The sequence below is a fragment of the Leucopleurus acutus genome (assembly GCF_964270905.1).
Source record: "Leucopleurus acutus genome assembly, chromosome: 15".
Lineage (NCBI taxonomy): Eukaryota > Metazoa > Chordata > Mammalia > Artiodactyla > Delphinidae > Leucopleurus > Leucopleurus acutus.
The window spans coordinates 7,951,172-7,975,585 of NC_139157.1; the positions used below are offsets into that span (position 1 = coordinate 7,951,172).

General features: G+C 47.3%; 1 protein-coding gene across 1 annotated transcript in view; it reads right to left on the reverse strand.

Moving 5' to 3' along the window:
• Positions 1–15,128, reverse strand: part of IGF2R (insulin like growth factor 2 receptor) — a 109,658-nt gene extending 94,530 nt beyond the window's left edge. The window contains exon 1 of the mRNA XM_082855862.1: positions 14,826–15,128. Coding sequence (XP_082711988.1) covers positions 14,826–14,974 — 149 coding nt within the window. The 5' untranslated portion in view covers positions 14,975–15,128. The remainder of the gene's footprint in view (positions 1–14,825) is intronic.
• Between the last annotated feature and the right edge of the window lie 9,286 nt (positions 15,129–24,414).

Sequence of the window (24,414 nt, forward strand, 5' to 3'; positions counted from 1 at the left end):
ACTACTGACGCCTGTGTGTCTACAGCCCATGCTCCACAACAAGAGAAGAGAGAGGCTGTGAACTTTGTGAAGATCCAGGCTACCCTATGTGAAACTGATCAACAGATGAGACACTTTTCTGAGCTCAAGTTCTTGCCTAAGTTTTCAACTTCTGCTACTATTTCCCCCCCATCCCGTCCAGTTCTGCTTCCTCTTTTGCACAGTCTGAATTGCCACACACCAGAGGCACTGCCTTCAGCAACCTATTTCCCACACCCAACTGGTTTCCATGGAAAGAATATCAATTCCCTCAGCCCCCTCCTCCCCATGGGCTGCGCTCACCTCACTTTTGTATCCAGGCCGGTTGAGGATTCCACTAAGGAGGAACACATCTGTATTGTTTTCCCCGCCTCAGATGCACACCCTCCTTTAAAATGACTCCTTAGCTCAGCAGAAAGCTGCCCTCCGAAAACCTCAGCCAAGAGTCCAACAGCGTCATCAGTAACTGGGAAACATTCTGCAATCGAACCAGCGAGCCAGCAGGGAACAGGGGAGAGGACAGAAGTCGCACACAAGGCAAATGACTTTAGGAGATAATATCTGATTCTAAAGTGAATTCTGGAGACTTCCCTGGTGGTCCACGCTCCCGATGCAGGGGGCCCAGGTTCGATCCCTGGTCAGGGAACTAGATCCCACATGCACGTCACAACTAAGAAGCCCGCATCCCCCAACTAAAGACCCAGCTCAGCCAAAATTCATTAATTCATTAATTATGTTAAAAAATACAAAAATAAAATGAATTCTGTGGCTGAGATATGCCCTGGAGGTGGACAATTCATCTCATTGTGTAAGGTGAGCACACAGGCTGTCGTTCCCTTGAAAGAAAACTTGAGACCATCTGCCCCTGACTGTAATGCCACCCCTTCTGCCGAAACTACCCTGGACGATGGCAGTCAGTCTGCGTCTATTCGGTGGCACAGAGGTTCCATTTTAACCTCATTTGGTTTACATTTCATAATATCCTGAAAGGTGTTGGCACATCACCAATTAGAAGGAAGTACACAAGTAGCGTACTTGTGTCAACCAACCCAGAGGCAGGAAGGCATTTCTACTTTCCCAGTCCTGTTCGGCAAATGGCACATTGAGAACGCAACCTGGTCAAAACGGGACCAAGCTAGAGGTAGCAAGGAAGAAGCAAATCTAACTGGCTATCACAAGTGCCTAGAGATCAGAAAGCGTCATGAAGAGAAACACAAAGCCGTCTCCACTGAATGCGGTGCAAACGTCTGTCCAAAAGAGACCAGTCAAAAGAAAAAGCCAGGCTTCCCTGGTGGCACAGTGGTTGAGAGTCCGCCTGCCGATGCAGGGGACACGGGTTCGTGCCCCGGTCCGGAAAGATCCCACATGCCGCGGAGCGGCTGGGCCCGTGAGCCGTGGCCGCTGAGCCTGCGCGTCCGGAGCCTGTGCTCCGCAACGGGAGAGGCCACAACAGCGAGAGGCCCGCGTACCGCAAAAAAAAAAAAAAAAAAAAAAAAAGCCAGAAGGCTACAACTGGACAATTATTCTCAACTATGTGACACTGGTGTCTTAATGTGACACCTCTCAAGTTTTCATATATTATCATCACTGAATACCTGCAAAACTGCAACACCTTGCAAATATAATTTGCGGTTCTTTCTAAATTTTTAAAAGAGCTAACATCTAAAACGAAGTATATAAAGTCCCACTATAAAACGTATGGTATGCCCAACCCCTTAAAGAAAAGAAAAAAAAAAATCTTAGAAAACCGAGTCCCTGGGACTTCCCCCAGTGGTCCAGTGGTTAAGACTCCAAGCCTCCACTGCAGGGGGCGTGGGTTCGACCCCTGGTCAGGGAACTAAGATCCCACAAGCCACGTGGTGTGGCCAAAAATACTAATAATTTTTTAAAGTTTTTAAAATATTTTAAAGAAGAAAACTGAGTCCCTTCCCTCCAAAACAGCTCCATGAACCTTCATTCTGTCCTTTACTCACATGTGGCCACACGGCCACACTCTTTTGAAATCTTAGTTCCCCCACTCGCCATGAGTCTTGGGGTTATGGTAATGGCCATGTGGCTGTTAAACACTTGATTACCGGCCTACAATCATTGGTACATAAAGCAGGATAGAGGTACGATGTAATCAGTAACAAAGTTAGTAAGCATGTACGAATCCATAATTTGGCTTCCTTTTTAAAAAAAAAAAAGATATACAAGCTAAACCCACATAGCATGGTCACTGGCTAGAGGGAATGTTTTTCTGAATCTAGAGTGAGCAGCGAATACCAAATTTGGGGGATGAGGGGAATGCAAAGTCTTTGCAACCTGAACATCAAAAAAGATTTCTCTGCTTCTGGCCTGCATCCAAGTCCTCTAACAGAACATTCAGGAAACATTTGGCTCACTACTGCCCCTTATCATCATCAGATAGTTTCTCAGCTCATACCTCCAGACCACCAACCTTCAAAATCTGCAACAGTCTCCTAAAATAGGAAGAGGGGAGGGAGTGGTGGGAAATGGCAGAGGGAAAGGAGGTCATGGAAAGAGGCAGGGTTTCCAAAACGGACATTTGCAGCAGAAATGTCAAGAGCATAATGTAACCACTGTTGTCGATAACTTTTTGCTGCTGACACTAAGAGAGAAAAATCTGATCTGACACAGTAAATACGCACCCTGATCTGAAGGCCGGGGGACACATGAGCCTGACACAGCATCATGGCCAACGCTTATATAGGAAGTACTTCACTTCCTATTCTAAGAAACCCACAAAGCTGTGGATAAAGATATGGAGCCAGCAAAAAAAAAAGCAAGGAAATGCCAGACTTTAGTCTCTGGTTTTCCCTGGTAGTTACGCAGGGTCTAGGAGCAGGAAGCCAGTGTCTGGAGAGGGATCCGCTGGAGGCGAGGCTCTAAGTCAGCGTTAGGGCCCGAGGCACCAGGGGGTTGGCAGGGATGCTTTTAAAACCGGCATCGTGAGTGAGTGACCGGGAGAGGTCACGAGAACGAGAGGCAAGCTCCCCCAGAAAGGTGCCAGGGCAGCAGGGGAAGGAGCCCACACACCTGGGCCTGAATCCTGCCCCGCCCTGACCAGCCCTGTGGGACACACTTAAGCTCTGTGAGCCCCGCCTTTCCAGTCTACAAAGTTGTCTACCTCACAGCCACAGCGAGGAAAATCAAGACTGGGAACGTGAAGCTTTTGAGACTCTTACAATCTAAGCTCTCACCTGGATCAACAGCAGGACTCAGACTGCCTAAAAACTGAGTTCACCGACTTACCTTGCTGAGTCCATCCTAAAGGACTGTCACACGACACTGCCAGGCCCTGGAGAGGAGACGGAAAGGGGGGGGCAGACCCTTGTTTGGGGGCCATCTCCAGGAGCAGCTCAAGACAGAGACCGGGGGCTCTGAACACACACGCGCTCACACACACAGAGATCTGCGCACACACCAGCCACCTCCTGGGACGTCTCAGAAGACAGAACAGGCACTTGGGAGCACCCAAGCCTGCACCATGCAGCCACCAGCTGCCACCAGAACAGAGGTCCGATGAATCGGAACCTTGTGGAAAAGGATAGGTCACACTCTCCCTCAAGAGGTTTCACCGCACTGCAAGGCTGGGCTTCTTAGTAAATCGGCACGGCCCTCCACAACAGAAATCTACCACGAAGGACCGCCTGTCCTGCCTCTGCTACACCTGCCGTATTTTTCCTCCCATCAACTCTAAGGTACCAGGATGCAGGCCAGGATTTCAACCCGAAACCCTGCTCGCTGAGGACCTTTTTAAAATCTAGATGCTCTCATACTTTGTTCCTCAAATGCAGAAAGAAGGGTTGAATTCCAGCCTAAACCCCTCCTTAATTATATGGATGTCGGAATTCAACTGCCTTTAACGTCAACCCAGCCCACAGCAAAGATATCAAACCTTAAGGCTCGGTCCCCTCATACGCCATCACCAATGTCCCCCAAACCCTCCCAGATCTGGTACCCTTCCTTCAGAGCCCTCAGTACAAGAGGAAGTCTGCCTTCCTAATTTCCAGGCAGTCAGCTCAGCTGGTTAGCTTGCGATACTGATGAAGCCATTCTCTGGGGGGAGTTCTTCACAAAGGCCAGTGATGTTGTCACAGGAGAAGACTCTGCTTTCAAGATGCTGGGGTCATACAACTCAGAAACCCTAACACCCAGCTGGGGACCGGAAGCACAGTGCCACGTCAGCGGTCACCTTCCTGCGTTCATCTAAAAGAACAACTATATCCCCCCACCCCTCCCCAAGCACTTTCCCTGAATGACCTGCGAACACTGTCACAACCTCCACCCAATCCCTCCAGGCAGTCCCTAAACCTGCTTTCCTCACAACCCTGCCCACCTCTGAAAAGGGAACTCCATCCTTTCGAATGCTCAGACCAAAAACCTAAGAGTCCGCCTTTCTCCTTCTTTCCTTACATCCCATACCCAATCATGGGCAAATCCTATCAGCTCCACCTTCAAAGTATCCACAATCTGACCACTTGTCACCACAACCCTGGTCCAATCTGTTATAACTTCTTACCTGGTCCATCAGAAATACCAGCTTCCCCTCTAGGTCACTCCTGTGCCCAAAATCCTCCCAGGCTCCCGCCTCCCTCAGAATAAAAGCCAGAGTTGTACATTTTTTTTTCATTTTTTTATTGAAGTCTAGTTGATTTACAATGTTAATTTCCGCTGTACGGCAAAGTGATTCAGTTATACGTACACATACGTTCTTTGTCAGAGTCATCTTGATGGCCTGTGGGACCTGGCCCCCAGCTAATCCTCTGCTAAACATTCCTGCCTTCCACCCTCTCCCTTGCTCACGGTGTTCCAGCCACGTCAGCCAGCATCCTCGCCGGAGCACTGCTACGTGGGTCCCTCTGCCTAGAACACCCTTCCCCTGTTAGACGCGCAGGTCTCCGCCTACAGCAAGACCCCGGGACAGTGCACCCTCCATGAAACAGCTCCACCCACAGACCCTCTCCCCTGCCTCACTCAGCCCATCCACCCAAGTGTCTAACTCACACGGCCCCCTGCAAAGGATCCACCCTCAAAAGGCAGAAGAGAGAGAGCGCCTTGTGGGCTTCTCACTCTGTATTGTGGTAACACTCCTCCGGCAGACAGCAGGTGGGGAGGCCTCAGAGGACACACAAGGTGGCTCAGGGGAGGCGCGCCCTTGTCACTTCTAGGAAGCCACCCCTTCAGCACGTCCATGCTGGTGGTTTGGGTTTCTGTTTGCAGGCCAGGGGTGAGAGGCCAGGAGTGCTGGGGAGTGGCTTTCAGTACAGAACAGTGTTTTTTAAATGTCTAACTGGTTTTCAACTAGAGAATCACACAGATGGTAACAAATTAATGTCACACACAATCAAGACCCAGTGGGCTGTCGACCCCTGGATGAGCTCTCCGTGTGCGCTCCGCATGTTTTATTACCACACACACGTATGTGCGAAAGATATTTACAGCATTAAAGCACAAAGGCCCTGATATAAAAGACAGCTCCTCCCAGGCTGCCACCGGCAAAGGCCACGTTTCACTCTTTCCACATTCCTTCGTCTTTCCCTGGCCCCTCCATATCCTGAAACAAAACTAGAATTGATACTTTCACAACCTCTGATTTCCTGCAACTCTCCTGGCCCCCAATGAGCAGTGACACGTGCAGGACTCTGCTCCGTCGCCCTGGGGAAGCTGCCCTCCGCAGGTTCACCAAAGGATCTAAAAGCAACAGCAAAATCCCAGCGAAGGTCTCTGGTCGATCTGAAAGGCAAGTTTCATGCTCCCAGAAACTAGAGGGACTGGGATCTCCCAACCCTGCACACAGGCCGCCCCCCCTCCCCGTGCTGGTTACCATAAGGACAGAAACAGGCATGTGACACACTGCTTCGGGCACCTCAAAACCCCAGTAGCAGCAGCTGGTTCTTACGTTGTACGGCAAAGTGGAGCTGACGAAGGGCTTTCACATCCATCCCGCCGGCCGCATTCTTGCACCCGCTCCCCACCTACAACAAACGCCCCGGAACCCAGCACCCACCCCCTCCAGGGAAGCCGGGGTGGGAGCCCCTTCTGACCACGGACACCGTGCATTAGTCCTCTGGGCCTCCAGGGCCCCTACAAAAGACAAACAAGGAGGCTCTCTCTTCTCCCCTGGATGGTGGACTAATGCAGCCACCACAGGAAGGAGGGCGATGCCAAGAAAACGGCAGGAAAGGGCCTGGGGCCGCCTGACATATGGCACCTGGCACCCGCCCAACCCTACACCTCCTTGTGCAAGCGAACTCGAGTTGGGCTTTCTGCTACTCAGAGCTAAAGGAATCCTGAAGGATACATACCTCGCAACCACAGAATTCTGGATGCAAAATGGACCCTGAGAGTCACACAGCCCAGTGGTTTTAAAGCTTTTTTAAATGATGGAGATGTTTCTTTCTCAAAAGGACTCTTACACGGAGTGCCAATGGCTAGAATGGATAAAGACGAAATGCCCTCTGGTTGAGGCAGAAAGCCCTAGGCACTAACGGAGAAGCCGGGGGTTCAGAGTAACCAGCTAAAAATATCACTGACCTAACGCAGAGACTCTTAACCTATAGAAATAAAGCAATCACTGCCGCCACCACCGTTTATGAACACGGAGGATGGCCAGGCACTTAAACGCACTCTGGTTCTCACACCACCCGAAAAACATGATTAGCACCCTGATCTGACACAGAAGGAAACCAAAACTCAGCAGATCGGTAACTGTCCACATTCAAAAGCTGGACAGCTGACTTCCAAAACTCCACTCTCAGCCCTCTTGAGGAGGAAACGGAGATCCAGAGAAAAGAGGTGATCTGCCACACCAGCACAGGAACCCGGCTCTCCCGACCCCACCTGCAGGCAGCCCTCACTGTACCCTGCCGACCGCAATCAACAGAGATCCAGCAGCTGTCTCCAAGCAGGAACAGGGCTGAGCGTGATACTCAGGACAGAAAAGCACCTCAGACCAGCCACACAGACACACCAGCCAGAGGAACGCCCTGCCCATCCCCCAGTCTCCCCCCAGCAACTTGCAGCCAAGCTCCAACAACTGCTCCCAGCTCGATCCTGCACAGCTGCACAAAAAGAGACCACAAATGTCCTGGAGAAGGCTTACTGCAAAGAGCACGATCAAGAAGCACCCGTCGTCACGAGGGCACCAACACCATGAAAATGAGATGACAAATGCCAACAAAGAAACTGGGCCCAAGGAAAGAGAATTAATAGAGCAATCAGAGCAGGACTTCACAATGCATCTCCCACGGGATGAGAAGAGCTGTGGCAACCATGAAGAACAGGCAGCTGTGAATATATATCAACTCTAAACCTTGTTGGAATTTTTTTAAAAAACAGGAAAGTTGAAGAGCTTATGAACAACAGGAGAATTGCTGGCCTGGGAGCCAGAACACGAGACATTCTTCTGGAACCCTGACCAAAGTGGTAGTCAGATACAAAGTATAAAAGAGAAACCAAGCAGAACAAAATGTAAGTTATGATAAAGAACGGCTGAACAGCACAATTAATGAAACTCTGACCCAAGCAGAGAACATTTTTTCCAAACACACAGAACACTATTAACTTGACTAGGTGCTAGGCCACAGTTTCACCACATTTACTGCCCACAGTGCGGGGGTGGGGTGGGGGTGGGGATTCCATTTACCTGGGGAAAGAAAAGATTTTTAAAAAATAGTGGGCCCAGGAAGTTTAAATAGTTAGAACTTTTGGGTACAAGAAGGAAATATTTAGAACTGAAGGATGAAAAAACTACGTATCAAAACCTAAGTAGTATAGGACTCAGGACAAAGAAACACATAGCTTTAAATTCATCCCTCAGTTATGTAAACTGATTTAAAAGATCTAAGCTTTCAACTCGAACTAGAAAAAAAGAGGATAAACAACAAGATCCTACTGTGTGGCACAGGAAACTATATTCAATATCCTGTAATAAACCATAATGGAAAATAATATATATGTATAACTGAATCACTTTGCTGTACAGCAGAAATTCACACAATATTGCAAATCAGCTATACTTCAATTAAACAAATTTAAAAAATAAAAATTAGGTAGAAGTTAGAAATAGCAGAAATTAATAAAATCAAGATTTAATGGTGACAGAGATGGTGAACCAAAAAAAAAAAAAAAAAAATGCTATGGGCTTCCCTGGTGGTGCAGTGGTTAACCTCCACCTGCCAATGCAGGGGACACAGGTTCAAGCCCTGGTCCGGGAAGATCCCACTTGCCACGGAGCAACTAAGCCTGTGCACCATAACTACTGAGCCTGCACTCTAGAGCCCGTGAGCCACAACTACTGAGCCCACAAGGCACAACTACTGAGCCTGTGCACCTAGAGCCTGTGCTTCCCAACAAGAGAAGCCACCGCACGAAAAGCCCGCACACCGCGACCGAGTGGCCCCCGCTCGCCGCAACTAGAGAAAGCCCATGCGCACAGCAACGAAGACCCGATGCAGTCAACTATAAATTAATTAACTAATTAAAATGCTAGTTCTTTTGAAAAGACTAAAAAAGGGTAGAAAAATCTTTAGTAAATATGTTAAGGGGAAAAAAAACAGGAATTTTTAAAATGTACCTACAGATTCAAAAAGTATTTCCAAAAGCAAATATGTAGCATGCTACATATTTATATATGAATACATAATTAAAATGACAATTTCCTCAGAAAATACAGATTATCAAAATTGGCTCAAAAAAAGTACAGAATCTTAATAAACAAAGTAGATGAAATGGAAACCATAATCAAAACTCCTCTTCCACTACATTCTACCTCCACAAAGGCACCAGGCCCAGATAGTTTTACTAGTGAGTTCTACCAAAATTTAAGGAAGAGAAATTGTCCATCCTATACAAAAACTGTTCCACAGCATATAAAATACTAAAAGCTAACTGGCTCTCTCCACAAAGCAAACATTCTTTATACTAAATTCAGGCAAGAATAGTACAGCAAAGAAAATTATAGCCCAAGCTCACTTAAAAACACAGTTGCAAGCCTCCTATATAAAACATCAAGAAATAGAAACGGATCTATTTCTATTTCACCTTTTCCTCACATCACACATAAAAATTAACTAGCAAAATTGATCACAGGGCTAAACATAAAGTTAAAACTATAAAACTTCCAGAAACAAACATAGGAGAGAATATTTTTGACCTTAAGAGTAGACCAGTTGTTCTCAACTGCAGGTAATTTTGCCTCCTCCCCACCCCCTGGGGTCATTTAAAATGTCTGAGGACATTATTGTTTGTCACAAATGGGGGGAAGGGTTGTTCCTGGCATCTAATGGGTGAGACCAGGGGTGCTCTTATCAATGCTAAGGACGGGCCCCACAACAAAGATTTATCCAGGCCAAATGTCAAATGTGCTGAGGTTGAGAAACCTTGGTACAGGCAAAGATTTCTTAGGCTACACAAAGCACAAACAATTAAAAAAAAAAAAGATAAATTGAAGTCCATCAAAATTAAGAACTAACCTTTCTTCAAAGAATATATTAAGAAAATAAAAAAGCAAGCCAAAGACTGGGAGAAAATACACATTATACATACGTGAGAAAGGACTTGACCCATAATATATAAAGAACTCTTAAAACACAGTAAGATGACCCCCAAAAAAGTGTGTTAAGGGATGAGAGGGAAAAACAAAAACAATTTTTCTTAAAGAATCACTACAAAAGATATCCAAATGGTCCATAAGCACATGAAAGATGTTCATCATTAGGCATCCCAAGAAATACAGAAAAAGATGCCCAACATCACGAGTCAGCAGGGATATGAAAATTAAAACCACACTGAGGTACCACTAGACACGCACTAGGATGACTAAAATTAAGAAGACTGATACGATCAAGTGTTGTTAAGGATGTAGAAACACTGGAACTTTCACACTGCTGATGGGAATACAAAATGGACAACCCCTTTGGAAGTCAGTTTGACAACTCACTCACTCCCCATTCACTGAACAATCCCACTCCTAGGTATCCAAAAAAAAAAAAAAAAAGCGTACGTCCACACAAAATCTTACACACAAATATGCACAACAGCTTTGTTTCATAATAGCCAAAAACTAGTAACATGTAAATGAGTCTTGGGTCAAAAAGAAAATCAAAACTAAGACTACACATTATTTAAAACTGCAGGACTTCCCTGGTGGCGCAGTGGTTAATAATCCACCTGCCAATGCAGTGGACACAGGTTCGATCCCTGGTCCGGGAAGATCCCACATGCCGTGGAGCAACTAAGCCCGTGTGCCACAACTACTGAGCCTGCGCTCTAGAGCCCGCGAGCCACAACTACTGAGCCCGCGTGCCACAACTACTGAAGCCCACGCCTAGAGCCCGTGCTCCACAAAAGAAGCCACCACAATGAGAAGCCCGCGCACTGCAACAAAGAGCAGCCCCTGCTCCCCGAATCTAAAGAAAGCCAGTGCACAGCAACAGAGACCCAAAGCAGCCAAAAATAAATAAATAAAAAAATTTTTTTAACTGTAAAAAAAATTTTTTTTAATAAATAAAATAAAATTAGCAAAACTAAAGGGAAAAGGACGTTTGTTGCTGCCTCCCTGGGGGGAGCAGTCGTAGCCAGCGGTCTCCTGGATCTGTTCAGTTGGTGGTGTCTCCACTCCAGCTCTGGCCCTTCCCAGTTTTCCCCTCTGCTTAAGAAATGCCTAAGGAATACTTGGAGAATAAATGAATCCTGTGTCACCCTGCCAGGATTAAAGGGGAGGAGACACCATTAGCATAAATTCAGGCCTCTGTCCCTCACTGGTCATGAGCCAGCTATGAGGAAGATACAAAGGACCCACAGGTATACTGGATCTCAGCTACCTCCACCTCCATGACCAGTGGGGGCACTACCAAGAGGGCTCGTGGCTGGGACAATAAAAAGGAAAGAGAAAAGAAAAAGGAGAAAAAGAACAGTATCTGCAAAGGAACAAGCTACTTTCCACCATCAGTCCCAGTTCTTCGACCCTCATGAATTCTCTCTGCCCAGCACACTACAGTTTTATAGGCCAAGATCAAAATAAAGATGAGACATCTAAATTATTTTACTCAACCCCATCTTTTAAAAATCCCTCCGTGAAACACTGATAAAAGACATGAAGCCCAATCAGGAATTCATTTCCTGGGAATCTGTCAGGACGCTGTTCTAAGAATTAAAGCATGCGGTCTAACATACCCCTAATTAACAATCCTGGGCTACACACACTTATTGTTGCAAGAAACATACACAAATGGATGTGGTCCAGGTTCAACATGTGGCCTAAATTAGGCATATAAGCACTATTCCTTCAGAAAAATCACAGGGAAAAAAAATATCTCCTTAGAAACATCAACTAAACCAACCTCAACTCCCAGCTGGCTTCATTATTCTCTTGTCCTCAATGTAACAAAAACTTTCCAGCATTTATACCCAAACAATTGGGGGAAAACTTGTTCTGAATAAATTTTAAGGTACTTAACTAACTAAATCAAGCCAGCCCAAAGCATTACTTTATAACTAGTACAAACTGTTAGAACCGCACTCATTGAGAACGTTAACACCAAAATAAAGGGTGGAAACTAACCGATTACATATGTAAGATGGCCTTTTACAAAATGTATCTCACACAGTAAAGAGTAAAGCTGTGGACAAGTGGAGGGCCTTCTAGTCACTCTGGTGACTCTGCATGGCTGCGCTCTGCCCCCCTCACCTCTTGTTCTCGTGGGTCCTGCCCCAGCGACCTTTGGACATCCCTCACCAGCACAGCACTCCTTCGGGCCCCAGGCCCTCCATGCGTGCCAGTCCCTCCATGCGTGCCAGTCCCACAGGCACTCACGTTGGCCTCTGGATTCAAGTGCTTTCTTTCTACTACACACCACCTCCCGAGAAATAGGTGAGTGCTAAGAATCACCGACTTTTTGCACAGCACAGGACTCACCTGGTGCGTCAATCCTTGTGAAGCTTAAAAAACACACAACCGAGGCTCTCCTAAGAACAAGCGCTAAAAGTGCCGAGAGCGCAGATACACTTTGGGAAACTCGCCTTTGTCGTGCCTGCTTTTCACTGCCCAGCTCTGTCCACAGACACAAAGATATGAAAGCTGCTGCTGAGTCAGTTGCTTCGCTGTTGCCTTCATCCCCGCCATTAACGAACTGCAAGGGGACAGCACCCTGCCCACCACCCTCACCCCAGGAGGGGTCAGAGCCACACGGGTGCCCTGCAGGCAACCCTGAAGCAGCAGGCCCAGACCTCCCTCGTGTTGGTCCTAAGGGACTGCAGGTGAAAAGTACCCTCTCAGGTTCTAGAGAGCTGGGCTTGGGAGGAGAGGTGGTTTTCCCAGAAATCCAACTCCCTTTTCCAGTGACACGAGAACTGCCTGCCAGGGCTCTAGCTGATGCTGGGTGGCATCCGGGCACCCCAAACCTGCGCCTGAGGGGATCTGGAAACCGCGCCAGGCACCAAACCACCAGGAACAGGAGAGTCTTCCACGGAAAAACATGTTTCTCGTTACAAGCAACCAATTTACAAACATTTGGAACGTGACCCGGTGTCTATGGGGACTGCTACCACCGACAAGCTGCACAAACAGTAACAGCAGAAGTCTGCTTTTCACAGTGAGACCTGGGGAGTTATTTACAAGTGGACGCCCAGGGGTGGAATAAAAGGCAGCTGAAAACATCCGGCTTTGGGGCTACTTGGTAGAATTTTTCAAACTGCATTTAAAAAGATGTTCAGCCCATGTTCCCATTCAAATATGCGCTAGAGTTAAGGAACTTTTAGCCAGTGTTACCTCATTCACGAAAAACAATTTTTTTTAAACCCCCTCCCCAAGGGTAAAAAAAAAAAAAAAAAAAAAAGAAACAAGTCTTAATGAGTATTTAAGCCAAGGAATCCATTTGAAACAGGAACAAATAGAAAGAATTCACTTTGCAGGTAGGGAGTCTGAAGTGTAGATTTTTAAACACAGCTATGGGGAAGTCTCAAGGAGAAACCACAGAGCAGTAACGGGAAAGAAATGTGCACAAGCCCAGCTGTGACCTGCCTGGGGCTGCGGTCCTGAGGAAGGCTGGCAGAAAGGACCTAAACCAACGTGAAAGCTCTCCTAAGACCTCAGAGGGCACATGCTAAATGCATATCCCCTCAGAACACCATGGAGCATTTCCTAAGTTACGCCCACGTGTGACCATGAGGCGAAGCATTTCAAGATACAACGGCCATTTCCTACTGGACCAAGAGACCGAAGTCCACCTGGAGATGAGGATCATAAACCGGGTTCCAGGCGCTGGGACAATACCACCCTAACGCAGAAGTGAGGGCCCCCGCAGAAGCCGCGGAGTAGGGGTCTGCCCTCGAGGCCAACTTTAACCTCAACTATTAAGAAATCAATTCCAATTTGCTAACAACACCAAGACTTCAACACCACGAGCCCAGCTGAGCTAACTTCTCACGGATGCGTTCTGTCGCAGCAGCCATTACTCCAAACTTCCTCCTTTAAAGGTCAGTTGCAGCTTGACCTTGTGTCAGCTAGGGCCCTTTTCTCTGTAACGGGGGCTTCCGTGAGTAACTACTATCTTAGGGCGGCTAACTGGCCTACTAACTTAAGTGCTGTAAACTCTCCCTCCCGCCTCGCTACCCCTTTCCAAAAAAGGGAAAAGAAAGAATACGGGCCTTTCCGTTTCGATTGTGAGCTCGGCCTCACTCTCCAAGTCCTGAATTCAAGGGTAATAGGACCATCTCTGATGCCAGGGAAGAATATGAACCCCATAAACGGCACCACAAACTCAAAATTCAGCTCAAAGTGGGCTAAACCTCACTTCATTCTGCGAAGTAACTTGCTAACACCAGGGATAACTTGACTGTTCACTCATCTTTCAGAACTTTTCATCCTTTTTTTTTAACCAAAGTTTAAAAAATAAATAAAAGTTGTACTTTCCATCATCCTAAACAGTCCAAAGAAAGTTGGTTAGAAAATTCTCGGAATTGGCAGTTCCCCAGCCCCAGGACTCCCGGCCATGGCAGGACACTAACAGCCCTCATTGGGACGTGCGATTATACAATCATGGTTCCCAGAGCAAAAGACTCCACTAGAATAATCCACCCGGAGACAATGACATCATGTGAACAACTAGACAGGAAGTTAGGCTCGGAGAAGTGAAGGGTGAAGTCTTGAAAGCCAATACTGGATGACCACCCTCCACTCCCCCGATCCAAAAAAAAAAAAACCCAAAAAGTCACCTTCTGCAGAAAGTCTACTTTAAAGAAAAAATGGAAAACCCACATGGAGGAAAGCAATCAGCAAATGAAACCAAAACCCCCCAACTCCACGGCCACTGGTGCGGGTGAGTCTTTCCACACTAATGGCCCCCTCCAAAGCCCCGCTGGTGGAACTTTGAGGAAAACGTGGAGTGGGAACAATGCAGAGCGGTAGTTCCTGCGTCCTCCAACTTTCGCAGGCACGCCGCTGAGAGGGCAAGCGCTGGGCGTGAGGTGGCCGCAGTGTGTCACCCGGGCGGGTGGCGGCGGCCGGCCGCTCGCACACAAAGCCGCCCTGGACTTAGTGACAGCCACAAGTGGTCCGGCGACGGACCCCAGCCAGCGCCGGGCCGCCGGAGCCCCCGCGCCCCCCGCCCGCGCCCATGACCCCCAGTCTCTTATCCTCCGCCACCACGCGGGCAACTTTCCCTCGGGGACGGGCTGACCCAAGCCCGGACCAGAGGCGACTCGGGGACCCCGGCCCCTCCCCCGAGCGCCCCTGCCCCCCACCCCGCCCGCCGCGCGCTGGGGCAGCGCGACAGAAGCCTGCACCCAGGCGGGCCACCCACCTGCACAGCTCGGGGAACTCGGCGCCCTGGGTCCCCGCGGCCCCCGGGACCCAGACCAGTAGCAGCAGCTGCAGCAGGAGCAGGGAGCGCGGCGGGCGGCCGGAGGGCGCGGGCCCCAGGTGGGCGCTCCGGCCGGCAGCGGCCCCCATCGCGCCGGGCCCCGGCTGCGCGGCTGGAGTGGAGCTAGCGGCGCGCGGCTGCCGGGGGCCGCGTTCGGGACATGGCTGCGCCGCCAGGGCGGAGGCGGAGGCGGAGAGGAGCGCGAGGAGCTGGAGCAGAGCAGGAGCCCGAGAGGCGCGCGGCTTGTCTGGACTCAGCTGCGGCCCCGGAACCGGTCACGTGACCGCCGGGCGGCACCGCCCCCTCCCCCGCCCAGCTCACATGACTCGCTTGTTCAGGTGATCCCCGCCCGCCGGGCTCCGCCCAGGCCCGGTCACGTGAGCGTTGCACGCGCCGGGCAGGAAGCGGCGCGGCGGCCTCGCGGGCGCAGGTGCGGGCTCGAGGCCTGCGTCCCGGATGCTGCCACGGCGGGGACCCGGCCACCGCCTCAGTGTCTCCCAGCGCGCGCTCTGGGTCGCGATGTGGGTGCTTCCCAACTTGGAGTCACCGTTTCCCACCCTCGACCGTTAGGGAGGGGAAAATAAGGCTTAGACTTAAGGTGCCGTAAATGCCACCGCACAGCCCTGTTATTTCGGATCATTGATGAATGGGAACCCACTTTTCTTGCCCTACGGAAGTAGATCGCAGAGCCCTAACAGAGGCCCTAACATTGCCCAGCAAAGCTTCTCACAACCTTGTGTGACAATGTTATTTCCCAAGCGTGGGCTTCCTACAATAAGGAAGGGCGGCGCCAATATAGGAACTTGAAATATAGAGGAGGCAAAAATGTAACTATCAAGCGAGTGCCACTCAGCAAAGCTTTATTAATCCCGCTATTCAAATATTTTATTAAACCCGTACTATGTGACTGACTGAGCTAGGCACAATGAAAATGAGAAGGTAAATCCGAAAAGACATGAACTCAAAAAGTTTACCTTACACAGAATCATCTGATTATTATACAGAATAATCATGATGGTAACGGCTCATCCTTTTTAATGCTTACTCCATACCAGACACTGTGTTAGCACTTAACATGCATGAATCCAGGAACCGTTATAAATGAGGAACGAAGGCACAAAGATGTTAAGTAACTTACCCAAAGCCACTTTGATGTGGCAAAGCAGGAATTCAAACGCATACAATAATAGCTAACATTTATTGAGCAGGTAATTATGTGCCAAGTACGGTTGTGGTGCTTTGATTTAGCTCAGTTAATCTTAACACAATCCTATAAGAGATGTATCTTTATAGCACCCATTTTACAGATAAGGAAACTGAGGCACGGAGAGATTAAAAAGCTTGCAAGTCACACGGCTAGTAAGTGGAGAAGCCAGGGTTTAAGCTCAAGCTAGACAGTCCCAGAGCGTGTGGCTTGGCCACGATGCTATATTGCCAAAGAGGAATATGGCCCAAGAAAGGAAAGTTGGTGTGGTGGCTCAAAGGGCGTGCTCAGATATCCAACTGTGGGCATCATGAAAGGGTTCATATTTTGCAACTCCAGTGTTATAATTGATACAGGCAAAGATCTTCAGTGGAAACTAAAACCATCAGGTGAAAAATAATTGCAAATCGGAATATTCACTTTGTCTCAAAGGATATTTCCCTAATAAAGAAAAATATATCTTTACAATGGAAAGGTCTGGTAGAACCACCTTTATCGAGAAATTAAAGTTCATATCACCAAGATTTGGAAAAACTAACATTTTCTGCTTCCTAAAATGATGCAATGAAAAATACTGCTAAAGGATAATATTTAAAAGAGAGTATAATCATGACTCAGATGCAGGTGTAAAATGAACATGTGTCAAAGATAATACTTAACTCCTTAATGTCAGACCACTAACATGTTCCAACTGGTTCAAAAGAGAATCCAAAGACGATCCAACACATACACGTGCAGTCAGGAATGCTGAAGTTAAGTTGCCTAATAGATGGAAGATTAGTCAATGCTCATAGGTCAAATGAATGTCAAAGGAACAAAATTTGCATTTCTAAAGACAAGAATGCTAGACATTACCATCAGTATTCCACAATTTAGAGAGTTGTAAAATAGCTCAATGATAATGAAAGGCTCAAAACCCCATAGAATCAGCTAATGCCCAAAGTTGCATTAGGCAGCAGCTAGCTTTCCACTGAAGTTACCCAATAATTTTTTTGGTCCATTTCAAAGTCTTTCACAATTTCCCCCTGTAGTACACAATATCACTTATGTGGTGTTATTGCCAAGATGTTTAACCTAAATCTTATAAAGATAAAACTATCAAATCCAGATTGTGAAACATTCTACAGGAAAACTGAACTGGACAATTCAAAAATGTCAGTGCTCTGAAAGATGTCCCCCTTCCCTCCTTCACCCACCCCCCCAAAAAAAAACAGCAAGAGTAAACAACAGACTGAGGTCAGATCTGACCAGGTAGCTGTTTTATAAATAAAAAATAAAGTTTTACTGGAATGTAGCAGCGCCCACTCATGTACTCCTATGGCTGCTTTTGCCTACAATGGCAGAATTAACTGGTTGCAACAGAGTCTAAAGTATTTTACCATCTGGCCTCTCCAGAAAAAACTTGCCAACCCTTGTTCTAGATCCGTAGTTATCAAAAGTGTGGTGCATGGACCAGCAGCTTCGGCATCACCTACCAGCTTGTTAGAAATGCCAATTCGGGCTTCCCTGGTGGCGCAGTGGTTGAGAGTCCGCCTGCTGATGCAGGGGACACGGGTTCGTGCCCCGGTCCGGGAAGATCCCACATGCCGCAGGGCGGCTGGGCCCGTGAGCCATGGCCACTGGGCCTGCGCGTCCGGAGCCTGTGCTCCGCAACGGGAGAGGCCACAGCAGTGAGAGGCCTGCGTACCGCAAAAAAAACAAACAAACAAACAAAAAAAAGAAATGCCAATTCATGGGCCTCACTCCAACCTGTTGACTCAGAATCTTTGGAGATGGGCCCCAGAAAATTGTTTCAATAAGCTTGGTAGGGGATTCTAATACACACGATGGTATGAGAACCACTGTCGCAGAAGGGTGAGTGAGAGAATTCCCAGGTCTCTGGAGAGTTCCTGGGATGGGCTGCCAAGGGAGGGTCCTTGGCTCCAATCAGGAAAGAATTCAAGACGGAGCCATAGTAAAGTGAAAGCGAGTTTATTTAGAGAGACGCGCATCCCATAGACAGAGTGCAGTCGTCTCAGAAGGTGAGAGTGGCCCGGGGGTGTGGAGGTGGTTAGCTTTTATGGGCTGGGTAATTTCATAGGGTAACAAGTGAGAGGATTAATCCAACGATTTGGGGGGAAGGGGTGGGGATTTGCAGGAATTGGACTACCACCCACTTTTTGGCCTATTATGGTCAGCCTAGAAATTGTCATGGCGCCTGTGGGTGTGTCCTTTGGCATATGCTAGTGTATTACAGTGAGGGTATAATGAGGCTCAAGGTCTACTGGAAGTCAGATCTTCTGCCATCTTGGACATAACTGGTTCTAACCAGTTTTTGTTGTATCCTCAAGGGCTGTGTCATTATTTTAATGGTTGTGCCCTGCCCCCTTCCCTCTTGTCTCACCACTGTCTTAAATTAAAGGAAAATAAAGAGGCAAGACAAGAAAATGTGATGCATGACCCTTAACTGGAGCCCAGATCCCTAAAAAGGAAGGTGTAAGGGACACTTGGGGATATCTGGGAAAACTTGAATGTAAATTGCATATTAGATACTCTAAAGTCAAATGGTAGAGGACATAACTCTCCTGTATTTCATTTAAATTTTGCAGCAAACCTTTGAGAAAACAGAGACTTGGAGATGTAGCTCAAGACCCCGTGTTATGGGTTGTATTATGCCCCCTAAAAAGATATGCTGAAGTCCTAACCCCCACTACCTTGGAATGTGACCTTATTTGAAAATACGGTCGTTGCAGGGTAATTTTTGTTAGCTCGTACTACAGGAGGGTGGGCTCAGTCCAATATGACTGGTGCCCTTGTAAGAAATGGTGTAGAGACACCGAGACACACACAGAGAAGAAGGCCTTATGAGGATGGAGGAGTGAGATATCTGTAGGCCAAGGAATGCTTGAATGAAAAACCACATGGGAACACAGAGAAACAACTCTGGCCAAAGAGTGTGCTAAATCCTGGGCTTATAGAATGTGATCCTTCCCTCAAGTAGTTTATGATTTAGTAGGGGAGATAGCCAATTTTAATATAAGTTTGGAAAAATTGTATTGGGGTCAGCTCCTACAGGATCTTAAATGGGGACCTAAGAAATTTAGATTTAATTGGATATAAAGTGAGGAACAATAATGGCTGATAAAATACTACCTATTAAAAAGTCACTGTGTCAAAAACCATTCCTGTATTTCATGGTTTACTCTTTATAGAATCCTCTGAGCATAGGAATCCTATCCACGCTTAAAACATGAGAAATTCAGGTATAAAATTAAATACCTTCCCTGGGGTCATGCAATTAGTGAGAGCTTCAATGTGAATGATATGATCTAGTATGAAAGTCCAAGATTTTAACTCCTAAACTTCCTTCTCATTGAAAGATTTGGAACATGAGAGAGAGAGAGGGAGAGTTAGTTCACAGTTATACTTCAGGAAAATCCATCTAGCTGCAGGATGGACTGAAAGCCACTTTAATAAAAGCACCAGAATTAAGGTGACAAAAGAGACAGTGGAAAGGCTTTTGCCCTTCCCCAGGAACACCCAGTTCCCATTTGGTTAACACCCGGCCAAAAGTAGAACTCAGGTCTTGTGACTCTGCAGGGCACTTAGGTGCCCAGTGACCACCTGGAACAGCGGCAGTGGGAACAGAGGGGGCATGGGAATAGAGATGGATGTGGTTGGCTGCCTTCCCGCAGGCATTGCCCATGCCCTTGTTTGCTGGCAAAGCCCACCTCCCACTAAAGAGGCTAAAGATGTGAGACCCTTGCAACACAGCCTTTCTTACAACGGAGGGAGAGCATATGCCCCAATCCTGACCGTGGAAATTGACGGGAAGTCTCCTGAGATTTTTCTGCAAAATGTTTTTCTCTCCAATAAGTGATGCAAAGGAAATCCTCTCCCCCCCCAACCCCACTTTTTTTTTTTTTTCCTGGAAGCAGTACTGTCTGTATAAGGCACTTGTAGCTGCTACAGCCCCTTGTAACTCCAAGGGAAGATATGGCCGACACAGTGGGAGAAAGATGGAAAACGTCAGGATCATTGGTGACGTTGCCGACCACTTCACCAAAAGCCTAGAACTGGCCAGTATCTGATCATTCGCTTTATGACATGATAAATAAATTTCCTTAAGCCGTGTGTGTTAGTTAATAATTTATTGCCTCTCAGCTCCAAGCGCACACTTCAATATATGCTATTTTATGAACAAAGGGATTCTTGTAAGTAGTTCTCTTTACAATAAGCATGATGTTAAGCTTTCTGACCGTAGAACACGCTCTGGAGGGAAATCTCAAGAGAAGAGAGTTTCCTGCTGTTTCCAGGACATCCACACCACTGGTTGCTGACTGCCTGCCCCCCTACCTGCATGCCAGAGAGTGACCTAATGCAACTACAGACCAGCCTGGCTATACTAGGGAACTTCTCTGCTATTCAGTGAGCTGAACCACACCTTCTCCAATGAGATCTAAACCCCTTCCAAGCTTGTCCTCCCTTGGTACCAGCCCTAGGGTACCATACAGAGTTCCTTTATATCTTATAGTTTCTCTTTTGTCACAGTTAATAATTTTCCAAATTGAATATCCCCTGTTTCTATCCTCTGATTGGACCCAGACTGCTACACCATGTTTTTCTGGCTTTTGTATTCCTTGCAGCCCAAAGCATACCAACTGACAACACAGTGCAACGCTTGGCAACTGGTTGGACAGAACAGACAGAAGGCGTCAGTGAAAATTAAAGTTTCTAGGGCTTCCCTGGTGGCGCAGTGGTTGAGAGTCCGCCTGCCGATGCAGGGGACACGGGTTCGTGTCCCGGTCTGGGAGGATCCACATGCCACAGAGCGGCTGGGCCCGTGGGCTGTGGCCACTGAGCCTGCGCGTCCAGAGCCTGCGCTCCGCAACGGGAGAGGCCACAGCAGTGAGAGGCCCGCGTACCGCAAAAAAAAATAATAATAATAATAAAGTTTCTAGATTGGAAAGAGTGATGCCAAGAACAGAAAAAGGGAACAGAAGAAGAAAAATGGATTTGAAAAGAAAGATGCTGTGTCCTTCTGTGCAATAACTAGTCAGGAATAGCCAGGGGAAGGTGCCCTGCAGGCACTGGTAATACAACATGAACCAGAGCTGGGAGTAATTACAGGGGAGACAGTTGCAAAGACAGGAGCATTGGTGATGGGAGGGGTAACTGGACAACAGCAGAGTGAACGAAAGAGCCCAGGGAGAGAACAAAATGGATTCTTGGTGTATTCGTGATCTACTGGAGTATGATAAATTACCTTACAGTGACAATCATCAGTTATTAATTCTCACAAGTTTCCGTGGGTCAGGAATTCAGACAGGGCCCAGTAGGGAGGTCTCCTTTCTGCTCCATGACTTTTGGCTCTGAGCTGGAAGATTCGATGGCTCAGAGCAGGAATCATCTGAAGGTTCATTCGCTCCAATGTCTGACGGTTGGTGCTGGCTGTCGGCTGAGACCTCAGCTGGAATGCCTTGCATGTGGCCTCGACACATGGCCCGAGCTCCTTCAAACATGGTGGCTGGGCTCCAAGTCAAGCAGAGAGAGAGACAGAGAGAGACAGAGAGAAGGGGGAGAGAGGGGGACTCAGCTTGAAAGTCCCAGAACACTGGTTTGGGTGTGCACTCTTGGTCAGGGCAGTCACTAGGCCCTGCCCAGATCCAGGAGGAGGAGCCCTGGACCCCAGTTTTCAATGAGCAAGTGGAAGGGGACAGGTATTAAGGTGTGGCCATGTTTGGAAAATGCAAAGTGCCCCTTTGGGGAGCACCATGTTTATGGGGAAGAGAGAACAGGCCAGAAAAGAAGCAGAGACATGGAAAGCAAACTGAGGGGGTTCATAGGAGCTGAGGGGGAAGAGAAAGTTCCTGTGAAATTCCCCTTGAGAACTGTGTGGAGCTCATTATGAGACGCACATGTGAGAATGAACGGTGGCAGCTGCATTGTGGCAACTTCAGCAAGAATCTCACTTTAGGTTGGTGGCTGGAAGGGAATGTCCTCGGATTAATTACAACATTCATTCTTTAAGTTCTCCTGAAGTAAGTGAGAAGATGGGAAATAATGTCCTTCAAACAAACCATCATGTGACTCAGGATATGTGCTGTGGTTTCCTTAGTTTGTAACATTCTCTACAAGGAGAGTCAGGAGCTCATGAATAAATACAAGCATTTGATTTGTATTAGCAAGACTTCTACGAGTGAGGGCTCTCAAAAAACTATAATAGGACCATTGGACCACCATCTTTCTCTTCTCTACTCACTCTCCACAACATGCGTAATTCCACGAGAAGACAGTAAAGTTAATTCAACAAACACATATTGAATATTTATTTTTTAATTGATACTATACTCAACACTAGGAGTGCAAGGAAGGCACAGTCCCTGCCTCAAGGGACTCAGAGATTTAAGAAGAAAGATGAGAAACCAACAATTTACTACTTAGTGTCATAAGGAGGTAGGCAATTACTTACAGGGAGCTAAGGGAGACAGAATTTCCTCTAAGAGGGATTCCCGAAGGAGAAGATTTGAGCTGGTTTAGCCAGAACACGAGTCAGAGTAAAGGATTGGGGATGGGGTGGGGGATTGGGGAGGGGAGGTGCTAGTGAGGGTAGCTCAAGCCAGATTTTGAGGAACTTTGTGCTTTGCTAAAGAGAGGTAAGTCAGAAAGAGAAAGACAAATACCATATGATATCACTTACATATGGAATCTAAAATATGACACAAATGAACATATCTATGAAAGAGAAACAGATTCACAGACGTAGAGAACAGACTTGTGGTTCCCAAGGGGGAGAGGGGTAGCAGAGGGGAGGATTGAGAGTTTGGGGTCAGCAGATGCAAACTATTATATATAGAATGGATAAACAATGAAGTCCTATCACAGAGCACAGGGAATTATATTCAATATCCTGTAATAAGCCATAACGGAAAAGAATGTGAAAAAGAATATATACATATGTATAACTGAGTCCCTGCTGTACAGCAGAAATTAACACAACATTGTAAATCTACTATACTTCAATAAAAAATAATAATAATAATAATAAAGAGAAGGGAAACTCGGGAGGATTTTTAGCTGAGTAGCCACATAATCAGATTTTTATTTTAGCCAGATCACACTGACCACCCTGTGAAGGATAGGTGTAGGGCTCATGTGAGAGGGATTTACTAGAGGCAGGGAGGCTGGTTGAAAAGGAGGCTGGTAACTTAACCCAGGTGTTATGGGTTGAATTGTATCCCTCAGAAAGTTGCTAAAGTCCCAATCCTCAGTAACCCAGAATGTGACCTTATTTGGAAACAGAGTTGTTGCAGATGCAATTAGTTAAGATGAAGTCATTCTGGAGTAGGGTGGGCCCCGATCCAATATGACAGGTGTCCATACAAAAAGAACATCACGGGCTTCCCTGGTGGCGCAGTGGTTGAGAGTCCGCCTGCCAATGTAGGGGACGCGGGTTCTAAGCCCCGGTCTGGGAGGAGGATCCCACGTGCCGTGGAGCGGCTGGGCCTATGAGCCATAGCCGCTGAGCCTGCGCGTCCGGAGCCTGTGCTCCGCAACGGGAGAGGCCACAACAGTGAGGGCCCCGCGTACCGCAAAAAAAAAAAAATTGGGGTTTGTATTTTTTTAAATACTTTTAATTGTGGTAAAATACACATAACATAAAATTTACCATCTTAACCTTTTTTTTTTTTTTTTGCGGTACGCAAAAAAAAAAAAAAACAATAAAAAGAACATCATGTGAAGAGGTAGACACACACACCAGGAGAACACCAAGTGAAGGTTGGAGTTATGCCACCATGAACCAAGGAACTACCGGAAGTTAGGAGAGACGCCTGGAACAGTCCCTTCCCTAGAGCCTTCAGACGGAGCACGGCCCTGCCAATACTTTGATCTCAGACTTCCGGCCTCCAGAACTATGAGACAATAAATTTCAGTTGCTCTAAGCCACCCAGTTTGTGGTACTGGTTAGAGCAGCCCCAGGAAACTGATCCACCAGGATAGAATGATGAATGTTCTCGTGAAGGCTGCAGCAGTGGGAACAGAGAACAGAAAGAAGTGCAAACTCATCAGCATGTCGGGGACCAGCTGTGGAGGTTGGAAGAGAGAGGAATTAGGATGAGTCCCAGGTTTCTGGTAGGATGCCTCGGTATTTGGTGATGCCATCCACTGAGAAAGAGGAAATCCTCCTAAAATGCAAGCTCTGTGACTGTGTTTGCTCGTGCTGGATCCCAGGGCCAGAACGGTGATCGCTCAGTACCTAGATATTTATTGAATCAATGGAAAAATGAAATGAAATAGGGAAAAGAGGAAGAGTGTCTTATATCTATAATACACACATAGATATTT